A 26,680-nucleotide genomic window follows, 5' to 3' on the forward strand; every position below is an offset into this window, starting at 1 on the left:
AGCGCGCGTCATTTCCGGTGGGGAAGGCCCGCGGCCGCCGCCGCCATTTCAGGCGCTGCTGTGAGGCTGAGACCGGAGCCGGTCCGCTGGGCGGCGGGCGCCGGGGCAAGAGGGGCGCGCGCGCGGCGGCGGCGGCGGCCCAGCGTATAGGCGCGGAGGCGGCCATGGCGGGCAACTTCGACTCGGAGGAGCGGAGTAGCTGGTACTGGGGGCGGCTGAGCCGGCAGGAGGCGGTGGCGCTGTTGCAGGGCCAGCGGCACGGGGTGTTTCTGGTGCGGGACTCGAGCACCAGCCCCGGGGACTATGTGCTCAGCGTCTCCGAGAACTCGCGCGTCTCCCACTACATCATCAACAGCAGCGGCCCGCGCCCGCCCGTGCCACCGTCGCCCGCCCAGCCTCCGCCCGGTGAGGACAGACGGGACGGGAGGCCCGGGGCGGGGGTGAGGGCCGCGGAACTCCCCAGCCTGGCTGGCTGCTCCTCGCGAGCTGACCTCCACGAGGGACACGGGCAGAGGGCTGGAGCGACCATGGCAGGGGGGCAGCCTGGTGCCCGGGCTCGTTCCCACCGACTAGCGGGCGTGTGTTGGGGGGTGGGGAGAGGAGGAGCCGCTGACCCAGGCCTCTGGGTGTGACTTGGGAGGACAGCCCGGGGGAAGGGGAACTGCTTCGGCCCCAGGGTGGGGCTAGCGGCGGGGCCAGGCACAAGGGCAGGGCCGGGCAACGTGGGGACAAAGAGCTGAGGGGGATGTTGGCACTGCGGGGGCATCACTTGGCACCGGTTCCCAGAATGAATCCGATGATCCTACAAGTGGCTTTTTAGGCTTGAAACATTTCCTGTAGTGTTAGAGAGCCGGGTTTGGTTTGGAGAGCTATTCTCCCCTGCTGGCCTTTGGTAGGAAGTCACCACATACTAGCCGGGAGGGATGGAGACACCCTCAGGAAACCGGTCAGCTTTTTCCTTTCTTGGGCATTTTTCCAAAATACTTTTACTGCCCTCTTCCCCCACAGAGGACGAAGGTGGTGAGCTAAGTGCCTTGGTGATAGAAGTAAGCCCTCTGTGATCAGCCCAGAACAAGTTGATGCCCAGCTGATAGTGTCCGAGAGATCTTAGCTTCCAGAGACTGTTCTCCACAATTACGGGTTCTAGTTTTCAAGGTATTTGGGGGAGGACATTCCCCCCCCTCCCCCAGGAAATAAGCCAGTGGAAACCATCTTTTCCTTCAGAGTGAATGGACCTTGCAATTTCATTGGACTTAAACACTGTCAGTCTTGTAAGTCAGGGCCTCTCCTTTCTCAGTGACTTGGGGGCTGTGACCTAGGTTTTCCTTAGCAAGGATCATTGAGACGTGACTGTCTTATCAATGTCTTTGGAGAATGTTAACGAGATTTATGCACTTAGTACTTGAGATTTGTGAGGTGCCTATCCTCTTACCATCATCTGTGTCACAGCACGGAGAGGCTTCGTCTTTCTCATTGTTCCCAAATTGAAGCAGTTTCCTCCTGACCAGTTGAGGCAAGCTCTGGGCCAGTCTCAGTGAATTAGGAAGCTCCTGAGCCAGGCTTTGCAGACTTGCAAATTAGGTAGTCCTAATTTAGATTTATTCACTCAGGCCAGAAATGGGGAGATAGGATAGTCCGTCTCTTTGTTGCTAACACATACCAATGCCTAAGTCCTTCTCAGTCTCTTTGGTTTAATAGCATAACATGAGACAGGAATATTGATGTAACATAAATTTGCCCTAAACCAGATATATTCTACCTTTTACCACCTTCTTGGTATCTAGGTTTTTGCATTACAATGCAGTAATATGATGTCAAACTGGCACCAAAGCTTAATTTTCAACCTTTTTGTTTGCGTATCTGTTTTGCAAAATTTGGGAATGGCAGCAGGAAGGTTTGTTAGTTTGAGCTTTCTCCACACCTTGGTGTTATGACTTTGTATCTCTGCACTTACCTTGATATTGAGCTCCACCTTGTCATAACAGATACGAGTTCACATGCTTGTCCCAAGAGAGAAGGTGAAGATTGCCAAGGTTTGTAGATGGGGTGTGGAACATTCATGGGCATTGTGGTAATTCTTGTTTCTGGTAACATGCCCACTTTTTCCACGTAGAGCAATTGATTGAGTTGCTGTCTTCATAAAGATTACTTAATCTTTGTTCTCCCCCTCCCCCATCAAGCTATTTTCTTTTGAAACTACACAGGAATTCTTGAGTTTTAGAAAAGCATGCACGGTATTAGCTAACATTTATTGACTGGTTATTCTGTGCCAAGTACTTTGCTGAGTACTTTCTGTGCTTTATTTCATTCTCTGTCTATAACAATCTGAGGAGAAAGTACTATGATTTCTATTTACTAAAGTGCTTTCATTTTAACAAAAAAAATTTTTTTTTTCCATTTTATAGCTGAGGAGACAGAGTTAAAGATTCAGTAATTTGCCCAAGGTCACATAACTAGTAAATGACTGAGCCAGAATTTGAACCTTCGAATTCTGACCAGAGAGCTTACATTATTATACTGTACTTCTTTCTCTTTCCTTTTAAGATCTCAACCATGCACATAGAGGATTCAACACTTTTGTCTCTGTCCTGGGGTTACAGGTTCTATTTAAAGACCAAAAGGAAAGGATGACAAGAAGAAACTAGCTTTAGCATTTAGATAATACACGTCTGCCATCTAAAAGTCAATGATGAAGCTTTAAAAATCCTTATTTGGTAATTTGAACATGAAAAATGAGATTTTTACGTAGGATTATATAGCATATTTTCTGGACATAATACATAGGTAGAAATTGTATAGAATGGCTTAGTTTTTAGAGTCATAGGGATAGGATGGAACAGGTGTTCTCGACCTTTTCCCGTGAACCTATTTTTAACTTAGCTGTTCAGCCTCCATAGGCTGCCGTAGTCTGGGAGCAACCTGCCTTATGCCTCAGGGCCATAAGGCAAGGTTTGGTCAGGTCTGCTGGTCATACCTGGTCAGGTTAGACTTTAAGGTTGACCTCGTGGGAAGGCTTTGTGATCACTGATTCACACGTTTCTTCTTCAGACAATGAAGTATTACTAGACCTTGATCAGTAGACAGTCAACAAAACTGAGTAAGTGTGACCTGGGAGAGTAGTTATAAGTTTGAGCTCTGGAGCTTGGATTTGAATCTTTCTTACCTGCCACTTACTACTTATATAACTTTGGGCAAGTTCTTTAACTTCTGTCTGTTTCCCCATCTGTAAAGAAGGGGGGAAATAGTAATACCTCATAGAGTATGATACCTCACTATGTTGTGAGGATTAAATGAGTTTAGTATATTAAATACTTATGAATGGGGCCAACATATGGTAAGTACTCAGTAAGTATTAGATATATTAGTCTTATGAGGTTGGGAGAGCAGGACTTGGAGCCAAATTGAAAACTCTCAGCTTTGAGAGGCTCACAGGTAGGCACAGTGTGGATTGGTGGACACTGTCAGGTGCCTGGGTGGAGGGGGATGGGGTGCATCAAGAAGTGTGAAAAGGACCTTGGATCCAGGACATGGACATAAAGAAGACACCTGTTGTTACCTGCTTAACTCAGAGCCTTCTACCTGTTGCTCTAGTGGATGAAGGGAGCATAAAAGCTTGCCTCCTTTTGAGGGGGGAGGGGCAGAAGCTAAGGTGGTTATTGTTTGTGCTGCCTCTTCAACGTGGTGTTGCACTAAGCCACTTTAGAGATCTCGTGGGACTGCTCATCACCCACTGCTCCTTTTTTTTGTTCATCCACCATCTATGTTTCATTTGTTTACCTGGTCTTTGCCGTCCTGAAACCTGGTCCTCAGGTTTTATTCGTCAGTTACAGAGCATCCATCCATCCATCCAGTGGTTCTGGGGGGAAGTTCTTCAGTGAGTTACTTCCACGTTTTACAAGAAAAGGATTCCATGGTAAAAGGAAGTAGGTTTATTTACTAGAGGACTTCTCTAAGCCTTTACTATGCTTATGTGAAATTAGTAGGTATTGGATACTGGGTTTTTCAAACATATTTGACCACAAGACTTTTTGAGAAGCATTTGAGATTCTGTAGAACCTTTTCTGGGAAACAGTATAGTGGACTTTGGGTTTGGGATTAATTGGAAATTTCTAAAGGAATTCAGAAGTTTGGGCAGGGTATTAAGCTGAATTTGCTTTTTATTAAGCACCTGTAAGGTACCAGCTACTTTTAGGAACTTTGTTGTAATAAAGTAGGTGTTTGGCCCCATGAGAAGTTAAATAACAGCTCATACAGCTAGTAAATGGCAGAGCCAGAATTCATCAAACCCAATCAGTCTGAGTCTGCAAAGTACCAGGCTGATAGCTAATAGCTACCATTTTTAGAAAGTTCTGTTTGCTTAGGAGACCAGACATTTGATACCTCTTTAGGAAACCTTCTCAGATGGAAGTCAGCAGCCTTTTTATCCCTTTGTATTAGACAGGTGGTGGGGTGTGTGTAAGCAATTTCTATAAATACCATAAGCAGAAGAGAAGGAGTGGGAATTAAGGAAAGGGAAAGGGAAAAAGGAAGTGCTGTGAGATCAAGGAGAGGATGATAATGGAGCTGCTGAGGTGGTACCCACGTCAGAAGTGACCTTGCCTGTCATAGCCCACAGAGCTCTTGGGTGTCCATATAACCTTCAGGGAGTCGTGTTGTAAAAACTGATGTAACCCAAGGGCTAAAATGCTTAAAAGTAATGAGTTGAGCATGTACAGAAACCAAAAGAATATCTAATTGCTTGCATTGATTGTGATTTCTGAACGTGTGTGTTCATAACTGCATGTTCAGAATACCAGCGCAGGCTTAGGTAGAACAAATCAGTGAGGTTTTCCAAGCTCCAGCAATGAGAACCTTGTCATTGGTTCTTTTCTCTAGACTGACTGTATCTCCTTCCTTTCCCGCCCTTCTATTTCCTGCCTTTGGCTCTTTGTGGTTGGAAGGAGATGGACTAGGGAAAAGGAACCAGAATACACAGCTGTAATGAGGTTTGGGCTTATCTGAGACTTACCTTTGTTCTCTTCCCTTCCCTTCCCTTCCCTTCCTCTGGAGTTTGGATCGATGAAACTTGATAGTCTATATAATCTGATTGCTTCAGCAGTACACAAAAACAGGCATTCTTCTTGTGGTATTATTATAGTGTCATTAGAAGAGAAAAAAATTTATGAGTAAGGAATATCTGAGATTTCCCTTGGTGTTTTGCTTATATTTCTGTGACTGCTGGGGTTGCCAAGCCAAGCCAAGAAAGAAGTCATAGTGGGCCCACTTCACACCATGTAGCAATTGAAGAAGAAATGAACAGCTTCCTACCTTTATGTTTATGGCAGAGGAGCTGCCAGTTTTTCCTTTCAGAATTCTCCCAGCGATCTTTCTAAGGGAATTGGTTTTGTGGTCTTATTTGTTCTTCTAAACTCTTTTCCCCCAAAGAAACACAAACACAAAACACATTTTATTTGGGCTCCTACAGTAATGGAGGAACTATAACAATGGATAACAGGGAGTGGTTACTTTCCTTTTTAGAGTGAAAAGAGTGCCTTGGAAATGTTCAGGCATGATCAAATCTTTCATCATGATTTTGTTGTATCTAAGAACACAGTTTGATGTTGCTACTGTTTTTTGTAAGAACACATCTCCCCTTCAGAGTGAAAGCAGGAAGTGGGGCACCTGGATAGCTCAGTAAGTTAAGCGTCCGACTTTGGTTCAGGTCATGATCTCACAGTTGTGAGTTCGAGCCCTGGTTGGGCTCTGTGCTGACAGCTCAGAGCCTAGACTCTGTTTCAAATTCTGTGTGTCCCTCTCTCTCTGCCCCTCCCCCTGCTTGTGTGTGCGCGCGCGCTGTCTCTCTCTCTCTCTCTCTCTCTCTCTCTCTCAAAAATAAACATTTACAAATTAAAAAAAAAAAGTGGAAGCAGGGGGAAATAATGTCTTCCTGCGATACACTGCTTTGGTTACACTGTGTACGCCTTTACATCCCCAGTTATGCTGTGAGCTTCTCAAAGCTGGGAACAGACTTTCATTTTACTTTACCTCACTTCAGAGTTTTGTTCATTAATAATATCTAACATTTATTGAGTATATACCATCTTCCAACCACTGTCCCAAAAAGGTAACTAGTGAAAACCATTTGGCTGTTGCACCTTGGCATGTAGTTGTGTAAACTCGAGCAAGGAAACTTTCCTCCCCAGGTGTCATTAGGACCATTTTCTAAGCCATGGATACTCTGCTGGTGTGAGAGTTCTCCCTACCACTCAGCCCTGAAGGCTTTCTTGAGCAGGCAGGGCTAAGTAGGTTTCCTTGGAGCTCACACTGACCCAATCCTTAACAGTTATGCAGGTCTAAAGGATCACTTAATTAGCCTAGTGGTGATAGGCAGAATGACCATGTGTCTCCCTGCCTACCAGACTTAAATAAGAACAGTTCCCCTTCATTGATCCCCTTTAGTGAAGAGAAACTCCAAAATATAGCACCACCGTGCTCTGGTGTATTCATAACCAAAATTCTTTTTCTAGTTCAACACTCAGAACTATCATGATTGTGCCTGCTAAGTGTTCTCCATAGATATGTAGTCCTGGGTCTGGACATCTATTTCAGCATCTTGAGTTGGAGAGACAGCATTACTGAATGTGGGCTATTAACTTGTTTTAGCTTACAGCTTGTTTAGCTTACAGCTCTTCATTCATTCATTTATGTAAAAAGGGAAGGCATTCATCCATCAGAACTCATTCTGTATTGAGGACTTCAGGTTAACTTCCAAAGTTTATCTTCACTTCTCCTCACTACTGAATTTTAAATGTACTTTTTCTGGTCATTCTAGAAGTGATTTCTAACAACAGAATAATTGGGTCTCGTTTCTTTTAGAATGCAAATTAATTTATACTTCTGAGCTACCGCAATATTGCTATTTCACCATATTAATCACTATGGCTTTTAGATGGTGGACCAGTGTTCTTGGAGTGGAGAGCAGAAATTGACCATTTTCCCTTAACAAAGGACTTGAACAAGTAACCTTCCCCAAACAAGTGCAAATAGTAAACTTGAAAAACACCAAATAATCAAAGATGATATTAAAAAGAGATCACGTTTCTCATTAAATTGGCAGTGATTTTTTAAATGCTGTTTTGGCAAGAGTATGGGGGAAGTGGGAACTCATAAACCACTGGTGGGAGTGTAAAATTGTACAGATTTTTTGGAGGGCAATTTGGCAACATAAACCTTAATGTTTTTTTCTTTTTTTTCTTTTTCTTTCTTTCTTTTTTTTTGAGGGAGAGCACATGTGTGCAAGGGAGAGAAGGAGAGAGAATCCCAAGCAGGCTCCACAGACATGGGGCTCTCACAACCACAAGATCATGCATGACCTGAACCGAAATCAAGAATTAGATAGCTTAACCAACTGAGCCATCCAGACACCCCTAAACTTTAATGTTCTTACCCTTTGCTCCAGCCATTGCATTTCAAGGAATCTATCCTAAGGAAGTAATGAGAAAAAAGTTCATTAATAGTTAAGAAAAAAAATGCTCACAATAGGGGCACCTGGGTGGCTCAGTTGGTTAAGCATCCAACTCTTGGTTTTGGCTCAGGTCATGATCTCATTGTTTTGTGGGTTCAAGCCCCAAATTAGGCTCTGAGTACTGACCACGAGGAGCCTGCTTGGGATTCTTCCTCTCCCTCTCTCTGCCCCTCCCCTGCTTACACTCTGTCTCTCTCAAAAGAAAATAAATTTAAAAAATTGCTTGTAGTAGCATTTTCACTAGCAAAAAGCTGGGAATACTTCATTTTTTTAATTTTTATTTTTTAAATCCATTATCAGCATTTATTCCATTATCTGTATTTATTTATTTTTAAAGTTTATTTTCAAAGAGGGAGCGTGTGAGCAGGGGAGGGGCTGAGAGGGAGAGAGAGAATCCTAAGCAGACTTCGCACTGTTAAGCGCAGAGCCAGATGCAGGGCTCCATCCACAAACCGTGAGTTCATGACCTGAACCGAAACTAAGAGTCAGATGCTTAACCAACTGAGGCACCCAGACACCCCTATTTGATTTATTTTGGTGTTTATTTTTCAGAGAGAGAATGCACGTGGTGTGCATGAGCTGGGGAGGGACAGAAAGAGAGGGAGACGAAGAATCCCAAGCACGCTCTGCACTGTCAGTGCATATCCTCATGTAGGGCTCAAACTAATGAACCATGAGATCATCACCTGAGCTGAAATCAAGAATCAGATGCCAACTGAGTGAACCACCCAAGCACCTCAATTTATTTATTTTTAAGAAGGCTCCATGCCCAGTATGGAGCCCAATGTGGAGCTTGAAGTGATGATGCAGATCAAGATCTGAGCTGAGATCAGAGCTAGAAGCTTAAGGGACTGAGCCACCCAGGCGCCTGGGGAATACTTTGTAGCTATTAAAAGTCATGTTCTTGAAAAGAGAGAAAGTTTTTATTATGTAAGATAAAATGTTTTTCATAGTATGAGAAAAGGTAAGATATAAAACTTTATAGCAACCTGGCTATGAAAACCTGTATAAATTTATGACACACACATACACACAGATCTATATTAAAATCTGGGAGGTTGTGGGCACCTGTCGTTAAGTGTCCAACTTCGGATCAGGTCATGATCTTACAGTTCGTGAGTTTGATCCCTGCTTTGGGCTCTGTGCTGACAGCTCAGCCTGGAGCCTGCTTCAGAATCTGTATCTCCCTCTCTCTCTCTGCCCCTCCTCCTGCTGGCACTCTTGTCTCTCTCTCCTCAAAAATGAATGAACATTAATTTTTTTTTAAATCTGGGATGTTATAACTCAATGCTGAGTGCCTGTAGGTTAAGGCTGATTGGAAAAAAAAAAAATCCAACCTCCACAAAATCCAGTTTTCTATAGAGTTATTTATTACTTTATCAGGAAGCCAAAGGTTAAAAATCCAATGAAGACAATTTGATATTTTGGCACTTAGCAGAGTGTAAGTTAGAGGTGCTCCTTACTAGAAACTTTGTTTCTCATTTGAACTGATACTATGTTAATTTATTCAATTCTAGAATCTCAGGATAAAGGGAATACATTCTTTTTTTTTTTTTCTAACATTTATTCACCCTTGAGAGAGAGAGACAGAGCGCAAGTCGGGGAGGGCCAGAGAGAGAGGGAGACACAGAGTCTGAAGCAGGCTCCAGGCTCCCAGCTGTCAGCACAGAGCCTGACGTGGGGCCGAACCCACGGGCCACAAGATCATGACCTGAGCCGAAGTTGGCAGCCCAACCGACTGAGCCACCCAGGCGCCCTGAGAGGGAATACATTCTGAAGTATGCCCTGTATGTCTAGGGCCATACACCTCTTTGCATCATATGAATTTTAAAGATTCCTAATGCATTTTCTCCTTGACCCTCAGGATGTCCTCAGAGGTTGAGAATTTTATTTTTATTTTTTAAAAGATTTTAAGTAATTTCTACACCCAACATGGGACTGGAACTCACAATCCTGAATCAGGAGTCATGTGCTGTGAGTGAGCAAGCCAGGTACCCCTAGAGGTTGAGAATTTTAATGCTTCTTTATTTTTTCAAGCATCCTTATTTACTTTTTTTCGTGACCTGTTTGCCTCAAAGGGAACAATACTGTTTGCATGTTTTATTTCAATGAAGACATTAGGAATTGATTTTTAAGCAGCTTTTTAGTTTCTTTTTATAGGCTCCTTGATTCTTTTGCCTGATTAAGATTCTTCTTTTTTTTTTTTTTTGGCTGTCAGAAATGAAATTGAAATCAGCAATCATAGATTAAAAAAGATAGTCTTGGGGCGCCTGGGTGGCGCAGTCGGTTGGGCGTCCGACTTCAGCCAGGTCACGATCTCGCGGTCCGGGAGTTCGAGCCCCGCGTCGGGCTCTGGGCTGATGGCTCAGAGCCTGGAGCCTGTTTCTGATTCTGTGTCTCCCTCTCTCTCTGCCCCTCCCCCGTTCATGCTCTGTCTCTCTCTGTCCCAAAAATAAATAAACATTGAAAAAAAAATTAAAAAAAAAAATAAAAAAGATAGTCTTGGGGTGCCTGGGTGGCTCAGTTGGTTGAGCATCCAGCTCAACCCAGGGTTGTGGGATCGAGCCCAGCATCAGGCTCTGTGCCAAGTGTGGAGCCTGTGTGGGATTCTCTTTCTGTTTGTCTCTCCCTGCCCTCCCCCCCCCCCCCCACATGCACGTGCACTCTCTCTCCCTCTCCCTCTCTCTTTCTAAAAAGTAGATTAAATGAAAAAACAATTTTTAAAGAGATAGCGCCTGCCTGGCTGGCTCAGTCAGTAGAGCATGTGACTTTTGATCTCAGGGTCATAAATTTGAGCCCCACATTGGGCACAGAGCTCACTTAAAAAAACCAAAAAACAACCTCCTCTTAGCAATTGTACATTCTAAATGTGAAGAGAAGGAATGTATGAGCCTGGTATAGATAAATAGCAAGTTCTCCCCACCTCTTCTTGGAAAAGCTGCTGAGACCTGTGGAAAAGGAGAACTCGCTACATTTCCTGAGGTTGAAAAGAAGATTTTAACAAAACGTTAAGCCTTATGCTACTCTGTAAATGGGATAGCACAGAACATTTTGGGAAAATGAACAAAGTCTCCATGTTGCTTTGTCTTTTATCTAGTATGAGAGTATGCCCCAACTGGTCTGGTCTCTTATGACCTTTCTTCCTTTTCTGCTGCAGGTGGTGCTGGGCATCTTTTGAGGGTATGTTTTAGCTACAAAGTATTTCAGTTTACCATAAGGAGATGGGATTATCTTTTCTAGACTTTATTTTTTTTCTGATTACTGACTAAATGTGTTTGGGAAATGCTTAAAATCTGCATTTCATATCCTGTGTAATACATCTTTAAATAATAACCTGCTCTGTTTTTTTTTCCAGGGGTGAGCCCCTCCAGACTCCGAATAGGAGATCAAGAGTTTGATTCATTGCCTGCTTTACTGGAATTCTACAAAATACATTATTTGGACACTACAACGTTGATAGAACCAGTTTCCAAATCCAGGCAGGGTAGTGGAGTGATTCTCAGGCAGGAGGAGGCTGAGTATGTGCGAGCCCTCTTTGACTTTAATGGGAATGATGAAGAAGATCTTCCCTTTAAGAAAGGAGACATCCTGAGAATCCGGGATAAGCCTGAAGAGCAGTGGTGGAATGCGGAGGACAGCGAAGGCAAGAGGGGGATGATTCCAGTCCCTTACGTCGAGAAGTATAGACCTGCCTCCGCCTCAGTATCGGCTCTGATTGGAGGTAACCAGGAGGGTTCCCACCCACAGCCACTGGGTGGGCCGGAGCCTGGGCCCTATGCCCAACCCAGCGTCAACACTCCGCTCCCTAACCTCCAGAATGGGCCCATTTATGCCAGGGTAATCCAGAAGCGAGTCCCTAATGCCTACGACAAGACAGCCTTGGCTTTGGAGGTACATAATGTGCAAAATGTAGAAAGAAGAGATCTGCTACAGGGTCTCCCTTTCAGACCTCTTAGAGCTTTATAGGAATGCTGAATACAAGCACCAGCATTGTGATGTTGTAGATGTCGAATCATTAAGTACTGATTTTGGCATTTAATGTTGGGTTTTCTCTTTTTTTGTAGAAAACCTATTTTGAAATGAGTAAGCTTAAAATTGTATAACTGAATGTTCTTATTGATCTACTAAACATACTTTGACCTCTTTAACTCCGCCTAAATTCACAGGAATTAACCTAAAATATTTTTTTCTCATCTGCATTCTAATCTGATTCTTTCTGTTTATCGGTGTTGAAAATAATAAGATGGGCTCTGTTAAAGTACTTAAATGGAGTTTTCCCACAAAACCATAATGTTTTTACTTTAGAGGGCATGGGGTTCCTTAGCATTGACTGATTGTGTTCATAAAGTAAGAATTCAGGAGGAACAGTGTAGCATAGTACAGGGGAGAAGAGATATGTACCTAAAAGCACACACTCCAAGGAGCAGCAGGTTTACTTGGCTTTTGTTGTTCGGTACCTTTGACAGGCGGGAAGCCAGTTCCTCCTGAGGAATAAATTCTTGCCTTTTACTGGTGAATAGTTAATCTTGGTAGCCCATCTCCTCTGGCCAACCGTTGCATTGTGTTTATTCTTTTATTCCTCTCTTTAGCACTCATAGTTTTGTCTCCCTGCCTTTCTGAGTTATGCAGAGCTAGTGGTTTAGTGTAAAAGCTTGTACAAAAGTGGTATGCTCTCCTGTCTTTCAGAGCTTATGATAGAATGTGAATTTAAGCAAGGAGCTACCTTTCATAAGCACAGACTGAAGTTATGTGAGTACTGACTAGCAGAGAAGGGGCCAAAGTGTGTTCTTATAAACTGAAATCTCTAAATGCTGTTTTCTTTGGGTTATGTTCATACACTGAGGAGTAAGAGCTGCTTAGAAGTGTTAGCCTATAGAATAAGCTAGGTTTTATTTGAATCAGTCTCTGATCATACTGGATTTGAAATTTTTCTTTTACATTCTGAATAGTGAATGCAAAGAGGGTTAGCTGAGTCATACAGATTTTACTGAAAAATGTATTTTTAAAGTGCTTGTTTTTTGAGATTGCGCTGTGAGTTAAAAGTATTGTGTTTCTGGTTTGGCGAGAAGCGAATGTGTGTTATCTAGGGCACACCACTTTTTCCCACTTTGAGTCTGGACATATAGCGTGATGCTGGGCACATACATGACAGATGTAACTTTTGACATTTACTGCAGACCTTGTTAGCACTGGGCTGGAGTATGAAAATAGCATTCATGAAACAAGCCAGCCAAGACCCTGGAAAGAATAATTATCACAGTACTTTTGTTTCCATTTGCATTTCCTTTTTTTTTTTTTTTTTTCTTTCTTTAAAGTAATCTTAGTACCCAACACGGGGCTCAAACTCACAACCCCAAGACCAAGAGTCACATGCTCTACTGACTAAGCCAGGTGCTCTTGCATTTCCATTCATTCATTCATTTAAGAGAGAAAGAATGAGAGAGAGAGAGAGAGAGAGAGAGAGAGAGAGAGAGAGAGACTTTTAAGCAGGCTCCATGCTTGGTACGGAGCCTGATGCAGAGCTTGATCCCACTACCCTGGGGTCATGACCTGAGCCAAAATCAATAGTCAGACCCTCTACCTACTGAGCCACCCAGGTGCCCCTGCATTTCCTTTCTTGAAAGAGATTTCTTTTTAATGAAGTGTTGTTGTTTTTTTAAATTTTGTGAGAATGACAGAGTGGGGGAGGGGCAGAGAGCGAGAGAAGGGAGTGAGAAAATCCCAAGCAGGCCCTGTGCTGTCAGCTCAGAGCCCAATGTGGGGCTTGAGCCCTGAATCATGAGATCATGACCTGAGCTGAAATCAAGAATTGGACGCTTAGCCAACTGAGCCACCCAGGCTCCCCAAGAGAATTGTTTTTAATGATGCCTGCCTTGACTAAGAGATTTTAGTGCTCAAAGTGGTTGAGTTGCTCTCCCTACTATGAAACATAAATCTTGTGAATAACTAAGTAGAAAATAATTTATAAAAAAAAAAAAAAGAAGGAAAGAAAATAATGTCTGATTTCAGTAAGTTTTGTTTTTTGGTCAGATACTGGTTTTAAGCCACATATATTGATTGCCGAAGATGGCCTCTTTCAAGTTCAATACCCCACAGTAATAGCTTCAAAATACCTCATGTGCTTAAAAACACACTGTCAGTTTAGCATCATACAATTTTAGAGCTGGAAAGGATCTTAGATATCTTTATCTGTTATATAAAAAGAACTGATGTTTAGACAGATTGGATTGTTCAGACTAATTGGAGGTAGAGCTATAATGAACCCAGATCTCATGTGGTACCTTTTCTACCATGCCCAATCTAATCTCTGATTCTTTTTGTTTTTTAACAGTCCCACTGCCCTTCTCAATGTAGGTTTTGTGTGATTTCACTGACAGCATATCCTCACTTGTACTGTATGCAAGGATAGTTGTGCTCTCAGTACAGTACAGCTGTATCATAGACAGTTGTCTACAGTTCTCCTTTCCCATGTCTAGTTTTTTATAAGCTGATGTCTTGTCCCTATTGAGGTGAGGCTGGGAGATAAGAGTAGGAGGCTGTGGTGTTCTGACCTTAGCATTCTGGTTTAATAAAAACAAAATAAAGTAAAACATTCATTGCTATATATGACCCACTAGAAATCAAGATCTGTAGACCAGCGAGGTACATTTTAGTGCAGTTTTACATTTAACTTGAAATTGATAAATCAGAATCCTTGCATTTTAGAATTGGTAGGGCCCTAGAGATACTGTATTAGACCAGCAGTCTTCATAAGTTTTTTTTTAAGTTTGTTTATGTTTAAGAGAGAGTGAGCAGGGGGAGGGGCAGAGAGAATAGGAGACACAGAATCTGAAGCAGGCTCCAGGCTCTGAACTGTCAGCACAGAGCCTGACATGAGCCTCAAACTCACAGACTGCAAGATCATGACCTGAGCCAAAGTCAGATGCTCAATTAACTGAGTCACCCAGGCGCCCCTTCATAAATTTTTTTTAATGTTTATTTATTTTTGAGAGAGACAGACAGAACGTGAGTGGGGGAGGTGCAGAGAGAGAGGGAGACACAATCTGAAGCAGACTCTAGGCTCTGAGCTGTCAGCACAGAGCTGGATGTGGGCCTTGAACTCACACACTGCGAGATCATGACCTGAGCCAAAGTTGGACACTTAACTGACTGAGCCACCCAGGCGCCCCTAGACCAGCAGTCTTCAGACTGCTTCTCAGTGTCATAAGAGTCCCAAGAGGTACGTAGTGAGAGGGGGAATTGAAGGATGCAGGGCTCTGGCTTCAACCAAAGCAACTGTTTTTAACTGTGTTACATATTTGGATCTCTCTAAGATTTTCTTTTAAGAAAGGATTTCTGTACTTAAAAACATAAATTTAAAAAACAGAGTTCACAAACCACCTGCCCTCACCTTAAAGATGGAATTTTTCTGCAGTAGTACATTTATTCTGACCACAGTCCTCAACTGGAAAATTATTAGATATTTTCTCTTTTGCTATGCACCAGATTTCTCTAGTAAGGTTGAAGGCTTTGGAAAGTAGGGATTGATTCCAGCTAACCACCAAAGTAAGTGTATTCCTCTGCCCACTATAGTTCTGTGGGTCAGTTGGTCATATCTGGGGGGAATATAACTAAATCAGATACCTTCTGTTCCATTCTGGAGCTCCTGAGATTTTAAACATGCAAATATGCAGAGTGTTTTAAAGGAGAGATACTGGAAATAACATTAGGGTAGAGCAGTGGCACCTTTAATTTTTGTTCTTAGATTTTTGTGTAATGGTTCCTTGGGAGCTGGAATAGGATGATTCTTATTTCGTGAATTGCAGATGTTAAAGTTAATTTGATGCCTCTATAGACTGTCGAAAATAATCAAATTATCTTTAAATGTACTAATCACGTAACTTTCATTCTCTGATTCAACCTGGCATTTTGCCTTTGATAGATGATAAGACTTGAGAGTAATCAAGGAGCTTCTCAGGTATTCTTAGACTTGGACCTGTTCCTCAGGGCACAGATAGGAAAGGAGTAAATGTGCTTTGGGTCCCAGATTATATGCATTAGTGGCTACACCAACTCTATCTCCCCATGTGGAACTCTATGAAACCTAAGTTTTTTATTTTATTTTTATTTTATTTAATTTTATTTTTTTAATTTTTTTTTTTTACGTTTCTTTATTTTTGAGACAGAGAGAGACAGAGCATGAACGGGGGAGGGTCAGAGAGACGGAGACACAGAATCTGAAACAGGCTCCAGGCTCTGAGCTGTCAGCACAGAGCCCAATGCGGAGCTCGAACTCACGGACCGCGAGATCATGACCTGAGCCGAAGTCGGCCGCCCAACTGACTAAGCCACCCAGGCGCCCCGAAACCTAAGTTTTTAAACTTTCCCTGTGTTAGAAAAAAAAAAAAAATTGAGATCGGAAAGTGTAAGAACACGAGTGGCAGGTTCTTGCTGTGTCAGTTTGGTTTGTCTTTTCCTGGAATTGTAATTACAGATTTCTGTATTGCTTATTGAGACAGATGTCTACTTTTCCTCTTCTTTCCATTCTTCTTGGACATTACCTTTATTTCAGCTCATAGAATCTCAGTTGGAAAAGACTTTTGGAGGTAAACTAATCTAGCCTCTCAGACATTAAAGGCAGATCTTCTGGTATCTTCACAGGTGATTTTTTAAACATCTGCTTGGATATCTCTACTTTTGGGGAACTTTATGTCAACACAGAAGTATAGTCCAGAGGTTCCAAACTTTCTTGGTTCGTAGCACCTATAGTGTCTCAGTAACATTTCACAGTGTCCCAGGCCAAAAGAAATACATGACAGTTGCATTTCTTTAGTAGATAGGTTAAAATTTTATATCCTAATAACTTAGTACCCATTTGAAAAATAATAAACATAGTGGAAAGAAAACAATACTTACGAAAAAAAAATTTTAAGTTTATTTTTGAGAGAGAGCGGGGGAAGGGCAGAGAGAGATGGAGTGAGAGAATCCCAAGCAGGGTCTGCACCGTCAGCCTGGAGCCCGATGTGGGGCTTGAACTCACAAACCGTGAGGTCATGACCTGAGCTGAAACCAAGAGTCGGACACTTAACCAGTTGAGCCACCCAGGCTCCCCCAAAAAACAATATTTTAATTTTAATCTCAAATAACTGCAATTACTTAACTATTAAGACATGTACATCTAGGGGTACCTGGGTGGCTCAATCGGTTAAGCATCTAACTTTGGCTCAGGTCATTATCTCACAGTTCGTGGGTTCAAGCCCTGCATTGGGCTGTCTGTTAGTGCAGAGCCTACTTCAGATCCTCTCTCTGCCTCCCTCTCTCTCTGCCCCTCCCTTGCTCATTCTCTTTCTCACTCTCTCTCTCAAAACTAAGTAAGAACATTAAAAAAAGAAATTAAAAAAAAAAAAAAGACGTGTACATCTATTAGATGCCATATTGTTTCCAAACCTTGAGATCATTTAGAACACTGCCATTCTTGTTTCTTGTTCCACACTTATTTCATGAGGTGCTTGTTTTTTATTGTAGCTTGCTGCCACCTGGTTTTGCAAAGAGATGACATCTTTGAAAGGAATGTTGTGCAGTCTAGTGTAGAAATTGTCAGCTGCCTTGAGCTAGTAGTTCACATGGCATAATAGATGTCAAGTATTGCTGTTTCCCTCAAAACTTTAACTGTGTCACGGCACCCTCTGAATTTGCTGCAATGCCTCTCTCTGACACTACAGTTTGGGAACCTTAGGTCTAGTCCATTGTGTTGGTTTTTAGAAAATCCGTGGGGGGCCTGGCTGGCTGAGTTGGTTGAACATGAAGCTCTTTATCTTGGAGTTATGAGTTTGAGCCCCACGTTGGGTCTAGAGATTACTTAAAAATAGAATCCTTAAGGGAGAGAAAAGAAGAGGAGCGCCTGGGTGGCTCAGTCAGTTTAGCATCTGATTCTTAATTTCTGGTCAGGTCATGATCTTATAGTTTATAGGATCAAGCTGACAGCACAGAGCCTGCTTGGGATTCTCTCTCTTCCTGTCTTTCTTTCCCTGTCTCTCTGCACCTCTTCCCTCTCCCCCTCAAAATAAATAAACTTTAAAAAGAAAAAAAAAAAAAAAAAGAAAATTCTTTACATTTAGCTAAAAATGTATCTAGTATATGTGGTTACCTCCCCAACTTGTACCAGGGGGATAGGGAACTTAGTTTTAGGTAGTATCGGCTGTGGAGCTAGAGAAGATCTGTTCTGACTTGGACTAGAATTAGGATGAGACCTATTTTCCAGGATTTGTTGAGATGCTTTTTCTTTTCATCCAGAAGCCTACCAGTTAAATCTCAAAGACCTGCCACTTTCTACCAATATAGCCCATGGCAATTCCAGTCCATCTCTGAGGCAAGCGAATCTTTAAGGCCGAACTGTCTGCAGTTGTTTCCATTGATTTGCAAGACTGTAGATGTACCCTAAATATTATCTATTCCCTTAGATCAGAGATCTGCAAACTTTTTCAGTAAAGGGCTTTTCAGACCATACGCTTTCTGTCACAACCACTCAACTGTCATTGTAGCAAGAAAGCAGCCATAGACAAAACAACAGATGAGTTTGCTGTGTTCTGAGAGAACTGTTTACAGAAACAGGGAGCAAGCTGGATTTGGCTCATGGACCGTAGCTTGCTGACCCCCGTCTTAGATTGCTGTCGTTTTCTTAACTTTTGTTCTCCTCCAGCCAAATCTGGAAGTATTTACTAAATGTGTTCTTGGTGTGTTCAAAAATGTTTGAAGACAAGGCCTCTGTATTCCATCTCTGTACGTACTTTTCTCTGGTTCTATTTATATGAATTTGTATGTGTTTTCTGTCAGATCTCACTGGAATCCTACAGCAAGTCAGCATCAAAGGAACACTCGTGATTGTTGATGCCTTTCCTGTTAGATAGTAGGGACCGAAACTAGAAAAGTAGTCACCTGGAGTTACACCAGCAAAGGAAGGAGATCACACAGTTCCCTGATGTCTCCTCTATTTAGCGAGTACCAAAAATTAATGCTAATTGGGTTCCAGTATTTTTCTCACTATAATGGAAACTCACTGGTGAATATCGATTGGGTAGTCATTTGCTCCTGGACCAATTGTAGATCTGACTCAATGTGTACCAAAATTGTGATTTACCTTGGGAACTACACAGAGCCAGGGAAGAAACCAGTATTCATCAAATTCCCTAGGAGTGAAAACACTGAAGTAACCACATTCAGTCCTCTTTATAGATGATGCCATGATTTACTTGCAGGCTTGTGTCTAAGTTCATGACCTAGGATCAGGAGAACTGACTGGACAATAGAACAGTACCTCAGTGAAAGAATCATCACTGTCTCTCCTTTACAGGGTGGTGATGAAGTCTGCCTCATAAAAAGAAAGGTTAACTGTCTCGTGTTTCAAATCCTTTATAAAGTCTTTCTTATTCATTGATAGGCCAATTAGGGTTTTTTCCATCTATAACTTGAATTTTGAAATCAGTAGTGTTAGAACACAGTTATTACTGCACTTACTGATTAGTACATTCCTTTGTATCTTAAGATTATAGCAATTCTAGAGCAAGTACTCTGTTTTGCTTTCTTTGTCTTTGGAATAGCATGCCAAGCTTGAACCCATATCCGTCCCCCTCATCCTCCTTGGTGTGGCCTTGGAAATCCTGCTTTAGTGAGTTGTTGCCTAACAGGAGGAGAAGCGTGAATTCTTATGTTGTTTCTGATTTGGAGGAAGAACTGCACTTAGCGTAGCCCGTGTTTTCAGACTGCCCTGGCACTTTCTGAGCTCCCCCAGCTTGCATCCTCCAGGCTTGACAGCCACCTATTCTTCCAGACTACGGAAGTACTAGGGCCTCATGTGATCTAAGGATAGTCGTGTTGCCCTTGGGGTTTGCCTTTTCTTGACCCTAGGAATCCCCATGGGCTTTGAATATTGCAGTAGAAAAACTCCATAGGGTACAAAGGGTTATTTAATTTGATAAGATCTTCCTCGAAGTACTTGTACTTAAAGGCCACTTTGGACAGGTTAATTAGCCCAATTGACTGCTTACAATTTTTCTCTTTTATCCACTTAAATCAGAATTAAAAAAAAAAAGTTAGAATTGTTTTAGAGTTGTGCCATAGCCTTTGTTTCACTCCCTGATGTTTGGACCTCTCTGCCAAGAACCTGATCAACTATAAAAAAAAGGTTTTGGATTTCAGAATATGGTGTGGTTTTCCAGAGCCTCTGTAGGGTAGAGCCAAGACACCATGTGCGTTAGAGATGGCTCTGGTGTGTCCCAAGGTCTAATCTGTACAGAATCCACCCCTCACCCCTACCAGTACCATCTTGCAATGTTTCTCCGTTTGACCTCTGAAAGAAGAAAAGTCTGAGGGCAGGTCAGCAGGTTCTGTCCTGCTTGTGGAGCAGCTGTTGTGTTTCTGTGGTACTGATAAAAGCAAGAGGCTGGGCTAGTCCACATTTCAACCTGTCCTTCACTTCTCAGAGCTCTGTGGGATGCGTTTTGAGATAACATGTTGAATGCTTAAAAATAAAGACAATGTAACGTTGAGAGAAAAGTGTTTAAATCTAGATTTTGGGGGTGCATGGGTGGCTCAGTTGGTTAAGCATCTGACTTAGTTTTGGCTCAGGTCATGATCTCAGGGTTTGTGGGTTCAAGCCCTGCATTGGGCTCCGTGCTTGACAGCATGGGGTCTGCTTGAGATTCTCTCTTTCTCTCTCTGCCCCTACCCCACTTGCTCTCTCTCAAAATAAAATAAACAAACTTGAAACAAAATGAATAAAATAAACCTAGATTTTGCTATCAAGTAGAATGGTGGACTTAAGGGTATACCCTGAAGAACCATCTTCTAAAAAACCCAGAAAATGCGGGTAAAATATAACAAATTTTCATCTTTTCATTTAAATATGAAATCATTAGGGGCGCCTGGGTGGCGCAGTCGGTTAAGCGTCCGACTTCAGCCAGGTCACGATCTCGCGGTCCGTGAGTTTGAGCCCCGCGTCAGGCTCTGGGCTGATGGCTCAGAGCCTGGAGCCTGTTTCCGATTCTGTGTCTCCCGCTCTCTCTGCCCCTCCCCCATTCATGCTCTGTCTCTCTCTGTCCCAAAAATAAATAAAAACGTTGAAAAAAAATTAAAAAAAAAAATATGAAATCATTTGAGGGAGTGAGGTTAGGAGAAAAAAACACATGAAATCATTTGGTAAAAGGTACTGATCCTGAGTATACAGCTTGGAGTTTTACATGTGTATTCACCTATGTGATAACCACCCACATGAAAGTATAAAACATTTCTAACACTCCAGAATGTTTCCTCATGTCTCTCTTGTGGGTTTTTAATATCAGTAAAATGATGGATTCAGATATGACAGCTGTTAGGGGTGTTAGATATTGTCAAACTAGCTTCCCCCCACCCCCCAATGCCAAGTAAGCGCTTCACCCAACATGGGGCTTGAATTCACTACCCCGAGATCAATAGTCACATGCTCTACTGACTGAGCCAGCCGGGCACCCTGTCAAACCAACTTCTCAAACTGGCCCCTAGTCCCCATCTGGAGGGGAACTTAATGTGAGTGGCAATTTAGACTTTTGACATGAGTGTACACATCCCCTAGGTCTATTATCCTATGTCTAGCTACCAGAATAGCACTTAGCACAACATGAGTGTTTTAGTAGAAAATACAAATAAATACTAAGATGGGGAAAAGAAGTCCTACACTCGATATAATTGACCTTAGCATAGCAAGAGGCTAGTGGTGTGATTGGGGGCTATAGGAACATCTTGACTTGTCATGGTTGGCTTGCTTGGACATCAGGAACTTTGAATTCAAAGATTGCTTGGAATAAAGAACCCTGGTGCTAGCAGCCTTGTAGGGACTGCATTGTGCATGTGGATGCAAGAATGGACGTGCAGCATCTTTTCTTCTCCCCTTAAACCATCAGCCTCAATCTTTACAACATCAGCAGACTACACTGCTGCCTTTTCTCACCCTTATATTTTATCCCTTTTTCTCAGATATTCTCTAGTTTCTGTCTTCCTTTTTTCCGCACCCTATGGTCCCCACAACCACCTTAGGCCTCTGTAGTTCTCAGATAGTTCTTCAGGAAATTATAGACAGACCAATAGACAATCTGTTCTTCTGTAAGATCAAGCTGGTTTTGCAGAAGGCTCTGGTCCTAAACTCGAGTTCACTTAAGCAAGTGGTTGACCTACAGACATTCTTAGGGAATCCTGAAGGTCGTAGGAGCATAATTTGAAAGTTCGTGCTATGGTAGAAAGAGCATAAATTAATTGGCTTTGGAGCCAATACTTCTGGGCTCAAATCCCAGCCCTGCTCCTGGCTATGTGACCTCAGGTATATCCTGTAATTGCTCTGAACCTCAGTTTTATCATCTATAAAATGAAAAATTCCTGTTTTACAAGGTTATTATAAGGACTACAAAATAGTGTATATAAAATATTTTGTACAGTAGGGGTGCCTGGCTGGCTCAGTCAGTAGAGCATGTGATACTTGATCTCAGGGTTGTGAGTTCAAACCCCATGTTGGATCTTGGAGCTTACTTAAAAAAAAAAAAAAAAATCCTCTACAGTACTTAATGAAAGTTCAGTAAATAGTAGCTATTAACTTAATAAAACCAAATGAACAGTTATGTTTAGAAACTTCTTGTATGCTCAGAACTCAGATGTTGATAATTAAAGGGTAAAGTTCTTTAGTCCAGTGTCATATGGGGCCTGATCTCACCATTTGTTCAATATTTTGCCACAGGATGAATCCATTCATCAGACTGATTTTGTCTTAAGTTTTATACGAGAATAGACGTATATCCTAGATTGTCAAAACTTTATAGTTGATGTTGCAAAGGAAAGTTTTTCATAACAGAAACAAAAATGTAATGTCTCCTTAATGAATAGGTACCAAGTGGCACTGAAGGAGCAACAAGGTCTGTTAGTACATGGTAGGGTGGGGGTGGAGAGCTGGCAGGCAGTGGCCTGCCAAGTAGAGCTTGATGAAGAAGATGGGGACTTTGCAGGGAGCTGATGGAATTTGGAGTTTTGGCCTATACCTGCCCAAGTGGGAAAAGCCTTGCCTTGATAGGAAGGTGATAGAACACTTCATTTTCTGGGACCAGATGAAGTTGATTTCCATGATTATCTTCTCTGCAAGCACTAGTAGGTAGTGATATGTATACACCAGTGGGTTGAGGGATTGTGCTGCTGCTTGTATGCCAGTAGGGGTGGGGGATCTCTCCTCCTAGGCCATGGCCTGGGGGGCAAGCAGGAATCTAAGAGCAGTGGGTACCAGAAAAAAGAATACCGGCTCATTCTGGTTGGGATTGCTCTTCCAGAGATGATTAAAATTTCCAAAAAGTGTCATTTTTTAGGGCCCTTTCTATTTTCTGTACTCTGTGTTTTTCTGCACTGCTAAAATCACTTCTTCCTTCTGCCTGCACTAACCACAAGTAATCAGTCTGGTGGCTGGGGCTTGGGAGGCAGCAAATAGCCATTTCTATAATGTCAGCCCTAGAGCAATCACGTGGGCAGGGTATGCCTAACCAGAGAATGGAGTTTTTCAGTTTGCATTCATAACTGGAAATAAAGCGCTTTCCTTATTCTCCTCCTGCAGGTCGGTGAGCTGGTAAAGGTTACGAAGATTAATGTGAGTGGTCAGTGGGAAGGGGAGTGTAATGGCAAACGAGGTCACTTCCCATTCACACATGTCCGTCTGCTGGATCAACAGAATCCTGATGAGGACTTCAGCTGAGTATAGCTCAACAGTTTTGCTGACAGATGGGAACAATCTTTTTTTTTTTTTTCCAATTGTCATCTATACGATTTTCTTACAGACGTCAAAGCAGTCTAGTTTATATAAGCATTCTGTTACCTGTGATCTTTTTTAGACTGAACTACTCCATCTCTAGTCTCATTTACCATATTCAGGGTACGAAACTGGAGGGCTCGTGTGTTAACTTCTGAATTGGCGATTTTAAGCGATAGCAGCCATGCCTGAGTGTTTCAGAAGGGATGGGTATTTTGCCTCCTTTCCCTCAGGTAGTGCAGATCAACCTGTGGAAAACTGATGGACAGGAGAGGACTATTGGACACTGCTTACCCTGATTTACTCAATGGTTTTGTTTTCATTTTGAAACCATGCTAGCAAATGGCAATAGACTGTTCCCTTCCACCCCCATGAAGTAATATTGCACCGTGTGAATAGGAAGTACCCAGTGGGATTGCTTTTTCATTTATAGAACGTGACCATTGTGTGACTCATTCTGACAGTTCAGATCCTGAGATTTCTGAGGACACTACTAGAGGCATTTGTCTTCCTTCCTAGTCAATGCTTCATACTTTTTCTTGGGATTCTTTAAATCCTTGTCATTCTTTTCCCCTAAACCTACAAATAGGTTCATTCTTGAGAAAAGTATTTTTCATTCCAGATGACAAGCAGGATGTGCAGAGCACTTTATTCAGTGCATAGCTTTAAGCCAGTATTGGATTCACTGAGTGGACACCCAAATTCCCAGCTTTCTGCCTTCCCTCAAGGGGTCATAGGTTCACACTGCTACCACAACTAAACAGACTCCTGGCTAATGGGATCCAGTAGGGCCATTTCTTCTGAGTGCCAGTATCCTATTAGGGAACTCTCTGAAATTCTTAGCTTCTACTTGCTTGGAGTGGAAGGACCAATCACTTAGAATATTCCATAGAGGGTTGTAGGGCCAAATTCTGCCCTTTGCTTTATGTGCAACTTGTATACAAGTCAGATTAAAATTACATGAGTTTGGGGTAGGGTTAGCGCTTTTAAAAACATTTGAACCAATCATGAATTATGTAGTATTCATTTTACATGGCCAGAATAGTGCTTGAAGTGCATTACGTTATCAACTGCCTTCATTTTTGGCTCTTTTTCTTTGTGTTCCAGTTTAGTTTACAAATACTTTCAAGTATGGAAGGTTTATGTGGGGTCAGGTGCTCCAAAGAATTGACTTCTGAGACCAAAAATGATCTAGGCTATTTAGACCACAATATGAAACCTTAAAAGTTAGTTCCCAGTCTAGAAAGGCACTTACTGGTCTATGGTGTGGTATGACCCATAGAAACACCTTATATTTTGCTTTGGGCCTCATTTTAGAAAAGTAATGTATCTTTCTCATTGTTTCTACATAGGTTAATGATTAATATGCATTCTTTGAACTATACCAAATCATGGTATCCCAGTGACTAGCACAATGCCTGGCATAGTCGGTGTGCAGATGTTTGTGTGAGTGAATGAGGGGTGTGCAGAAGCTCATACAGCACAGGGAAGCCAGCTGACACAGGATTACATACCACAAGCAAACTAATGAGTTGACGCTAATTTATTTTTACCTCACACTAAGGTAATGCTTGATAAATATATTAATACTCAACTTTTAAAAGTTAGCACAGTGCAATGCACGTAGTGGGTGCTCAATAATGTTAAATGAACATATTTGCAATACTAGACTTAATTCCATCTGACTACTCTTAAATTTTCAGTTAGAGCATAGATACTGTAAAATCCAAATCCAAATACGCATTAAATTAAATCTTGTTTTCCTGAAAGTATGACATCTAAAATACTTGTAGAAAAACCTTGTCATAAACTGATTTGAATGTTTGTATTTTCTTTTGCCTTTGACTTTGATATTGGCTTGGATATGTCTCTTTTCATCATATGTAATATTAGTGGAACATTCAACTCTACCCAAATCATAAGAATTTCTCAATGATCAGTTTGATCAGTTGTCTGAAGCCATTATATGAACTGTTGGGTTGGATTTGGCTGGGTGTGTCAGTTGTTAGACCTTAAATCAAAGGACTTCTAAAAAGTATCTTCCAAAAGCAAATGCTAGAATCCTATTCAAGTGCATATGTACATTGTCACAGAGCAAGTAAACTGTAATTGGCTGCTATATTTTATATAATCATTTCTGCAAAAGCCCAGTTTTTGGATACTAATATTTGACGTGGTTAATTCTTATTAATTTGTTGGAATTGTTTATTGTTAATAATGCAAATAGATAATTTTTAATTATCCTTAAGTAACATTTCACTATTAATGGTTTGAAATGGGTGGTCAGCAAACCAATTTGAAATAAAATATGAACATGTGCCATTGTATTATAACACTATACACTTTCTTGACAGTTAAATTTTAAAAAAAAATGTTTTTTTGTAGCATGTATTGTATATGTTTATAGTATATGTAGTAAATAAAAATATGGCCAAATGTTTGGCTTGGTGATCTTTTGAAGAAAGTAATCCTTGAATATTTTTCACAAAAGAGCTAAATCTTTTATGGTTAGGGAATAAGAGGTGTGTACATTCAACAACCTACAAACAATCATAATCGGATAAAGGAACAATTATGTATAATCTGTGGGTACTCATTAAAGATGAGGTTAATCATTGGTGATATTTTGAACAAGGGTCTCCAGAAGTTATGAAATAAATTGATTTGAGAGGAACATAAGAGATTATGTAATGATCAAAAAGCTGGAATAATGTGGACAGAGAACATCAAACTTGTCCAGAAATGGTTATATGTGGGTGTAGAGAAAGTAAGGATATGGTAGGGGACTTTATAAAGCAAATGAGAAATTTAGACGTTATATAATAGGTTTTTAGAATGTTAGTGTGGATAGATACACAGTTTAATTTCTCCTTTTTTATGTAAGTAGCACATTTTCAGGATAGATAATTTAGTAAATACCAAAAAAAAAGGTTAAACGTTATGTTTTTTCCATCCTTTCTCAAAGCACATGTATATATCAAGACACACACAGTATGACACTATATATACCTAACAGGTTGACATTATCCTCTAGTTTTGTGTCCTATGGGTGGTGAAGTTTTAAAATGAAAAGGACAGGGACACCTGGGTGGCTCAGTCAGTAGAGCATGCAACTCTTGACCTTGGGGTTGTGAGTTTGAGCCCCAAGTTGGGTATAGAAATTACTTTCAAAAAATGAAATGAAAAGGACAAGCTTTGCCAATTACTTGGACCCAAAATAAAACGTCTCATTACCGCTGTAGACAAAGCAGATTGTCAACCCGGAGTTAAATAAAGGAATCTCCCCCAAAGGGAGCCAACTTTGGCATATACAAGCTTAACAGCAAGGTGATTTAAGTATGTTTCGACTTTTTATCAATAAAAAATAAAGTGTTAAAATCTTGTTTTAA

At 41.6% G+C, this 26,680-nt stretch overlaps 1 protein-coding gene across 2 annotated transcripts; it reads left to right on the top strand.

Moving 5' to 3' along the window:
• CRK (CRK proto-oncogene, adaptor protein) lies at positions 1 to 26,680 on the top strand. Of its 2 annotated transcripts, none has more exons than XM_043583493.1 (3): positions 1 to 405; positions 10,860 to 11,395; positions 23,100 to 26,680. In XM_043583493.1, the coding sequence occupies exons 1-3, from the start codon at positions 165 to 167 to the stop codon at positions 23,235 to 23,237; spliced, it is 915 nt and encodes a 304-aa protein (XP_043439428.1). In that variant the 5' UTR covers positions 1 to 164; the 3' UTR covers positions 23,238 to 26,680. The 2 variants fall into 2 exon arrangements, with proteins under 2 accessions (XP_043439428.1, XP_043439429.1); XM_043583494.1 differs by having other exon boundaries at positions 10 to 405; positions 10,860 to 11,225.

Source organism: Prionailurus bengalensis, chromosome E1 (assembly GCF_016509475.1).
Source record: "Prionailurus bengalensis isolate Pbe53 chromosome E1, Fcat_Pben_1.1_paternal_pri, whole genome shotgun sequence".
NCBI classification, from domain to species: Eukaryota; Metazoa; Chordata; class Mammalia; order Carnivora; family Felidae; genus Prionailurus; species Prionailurus bengalensis.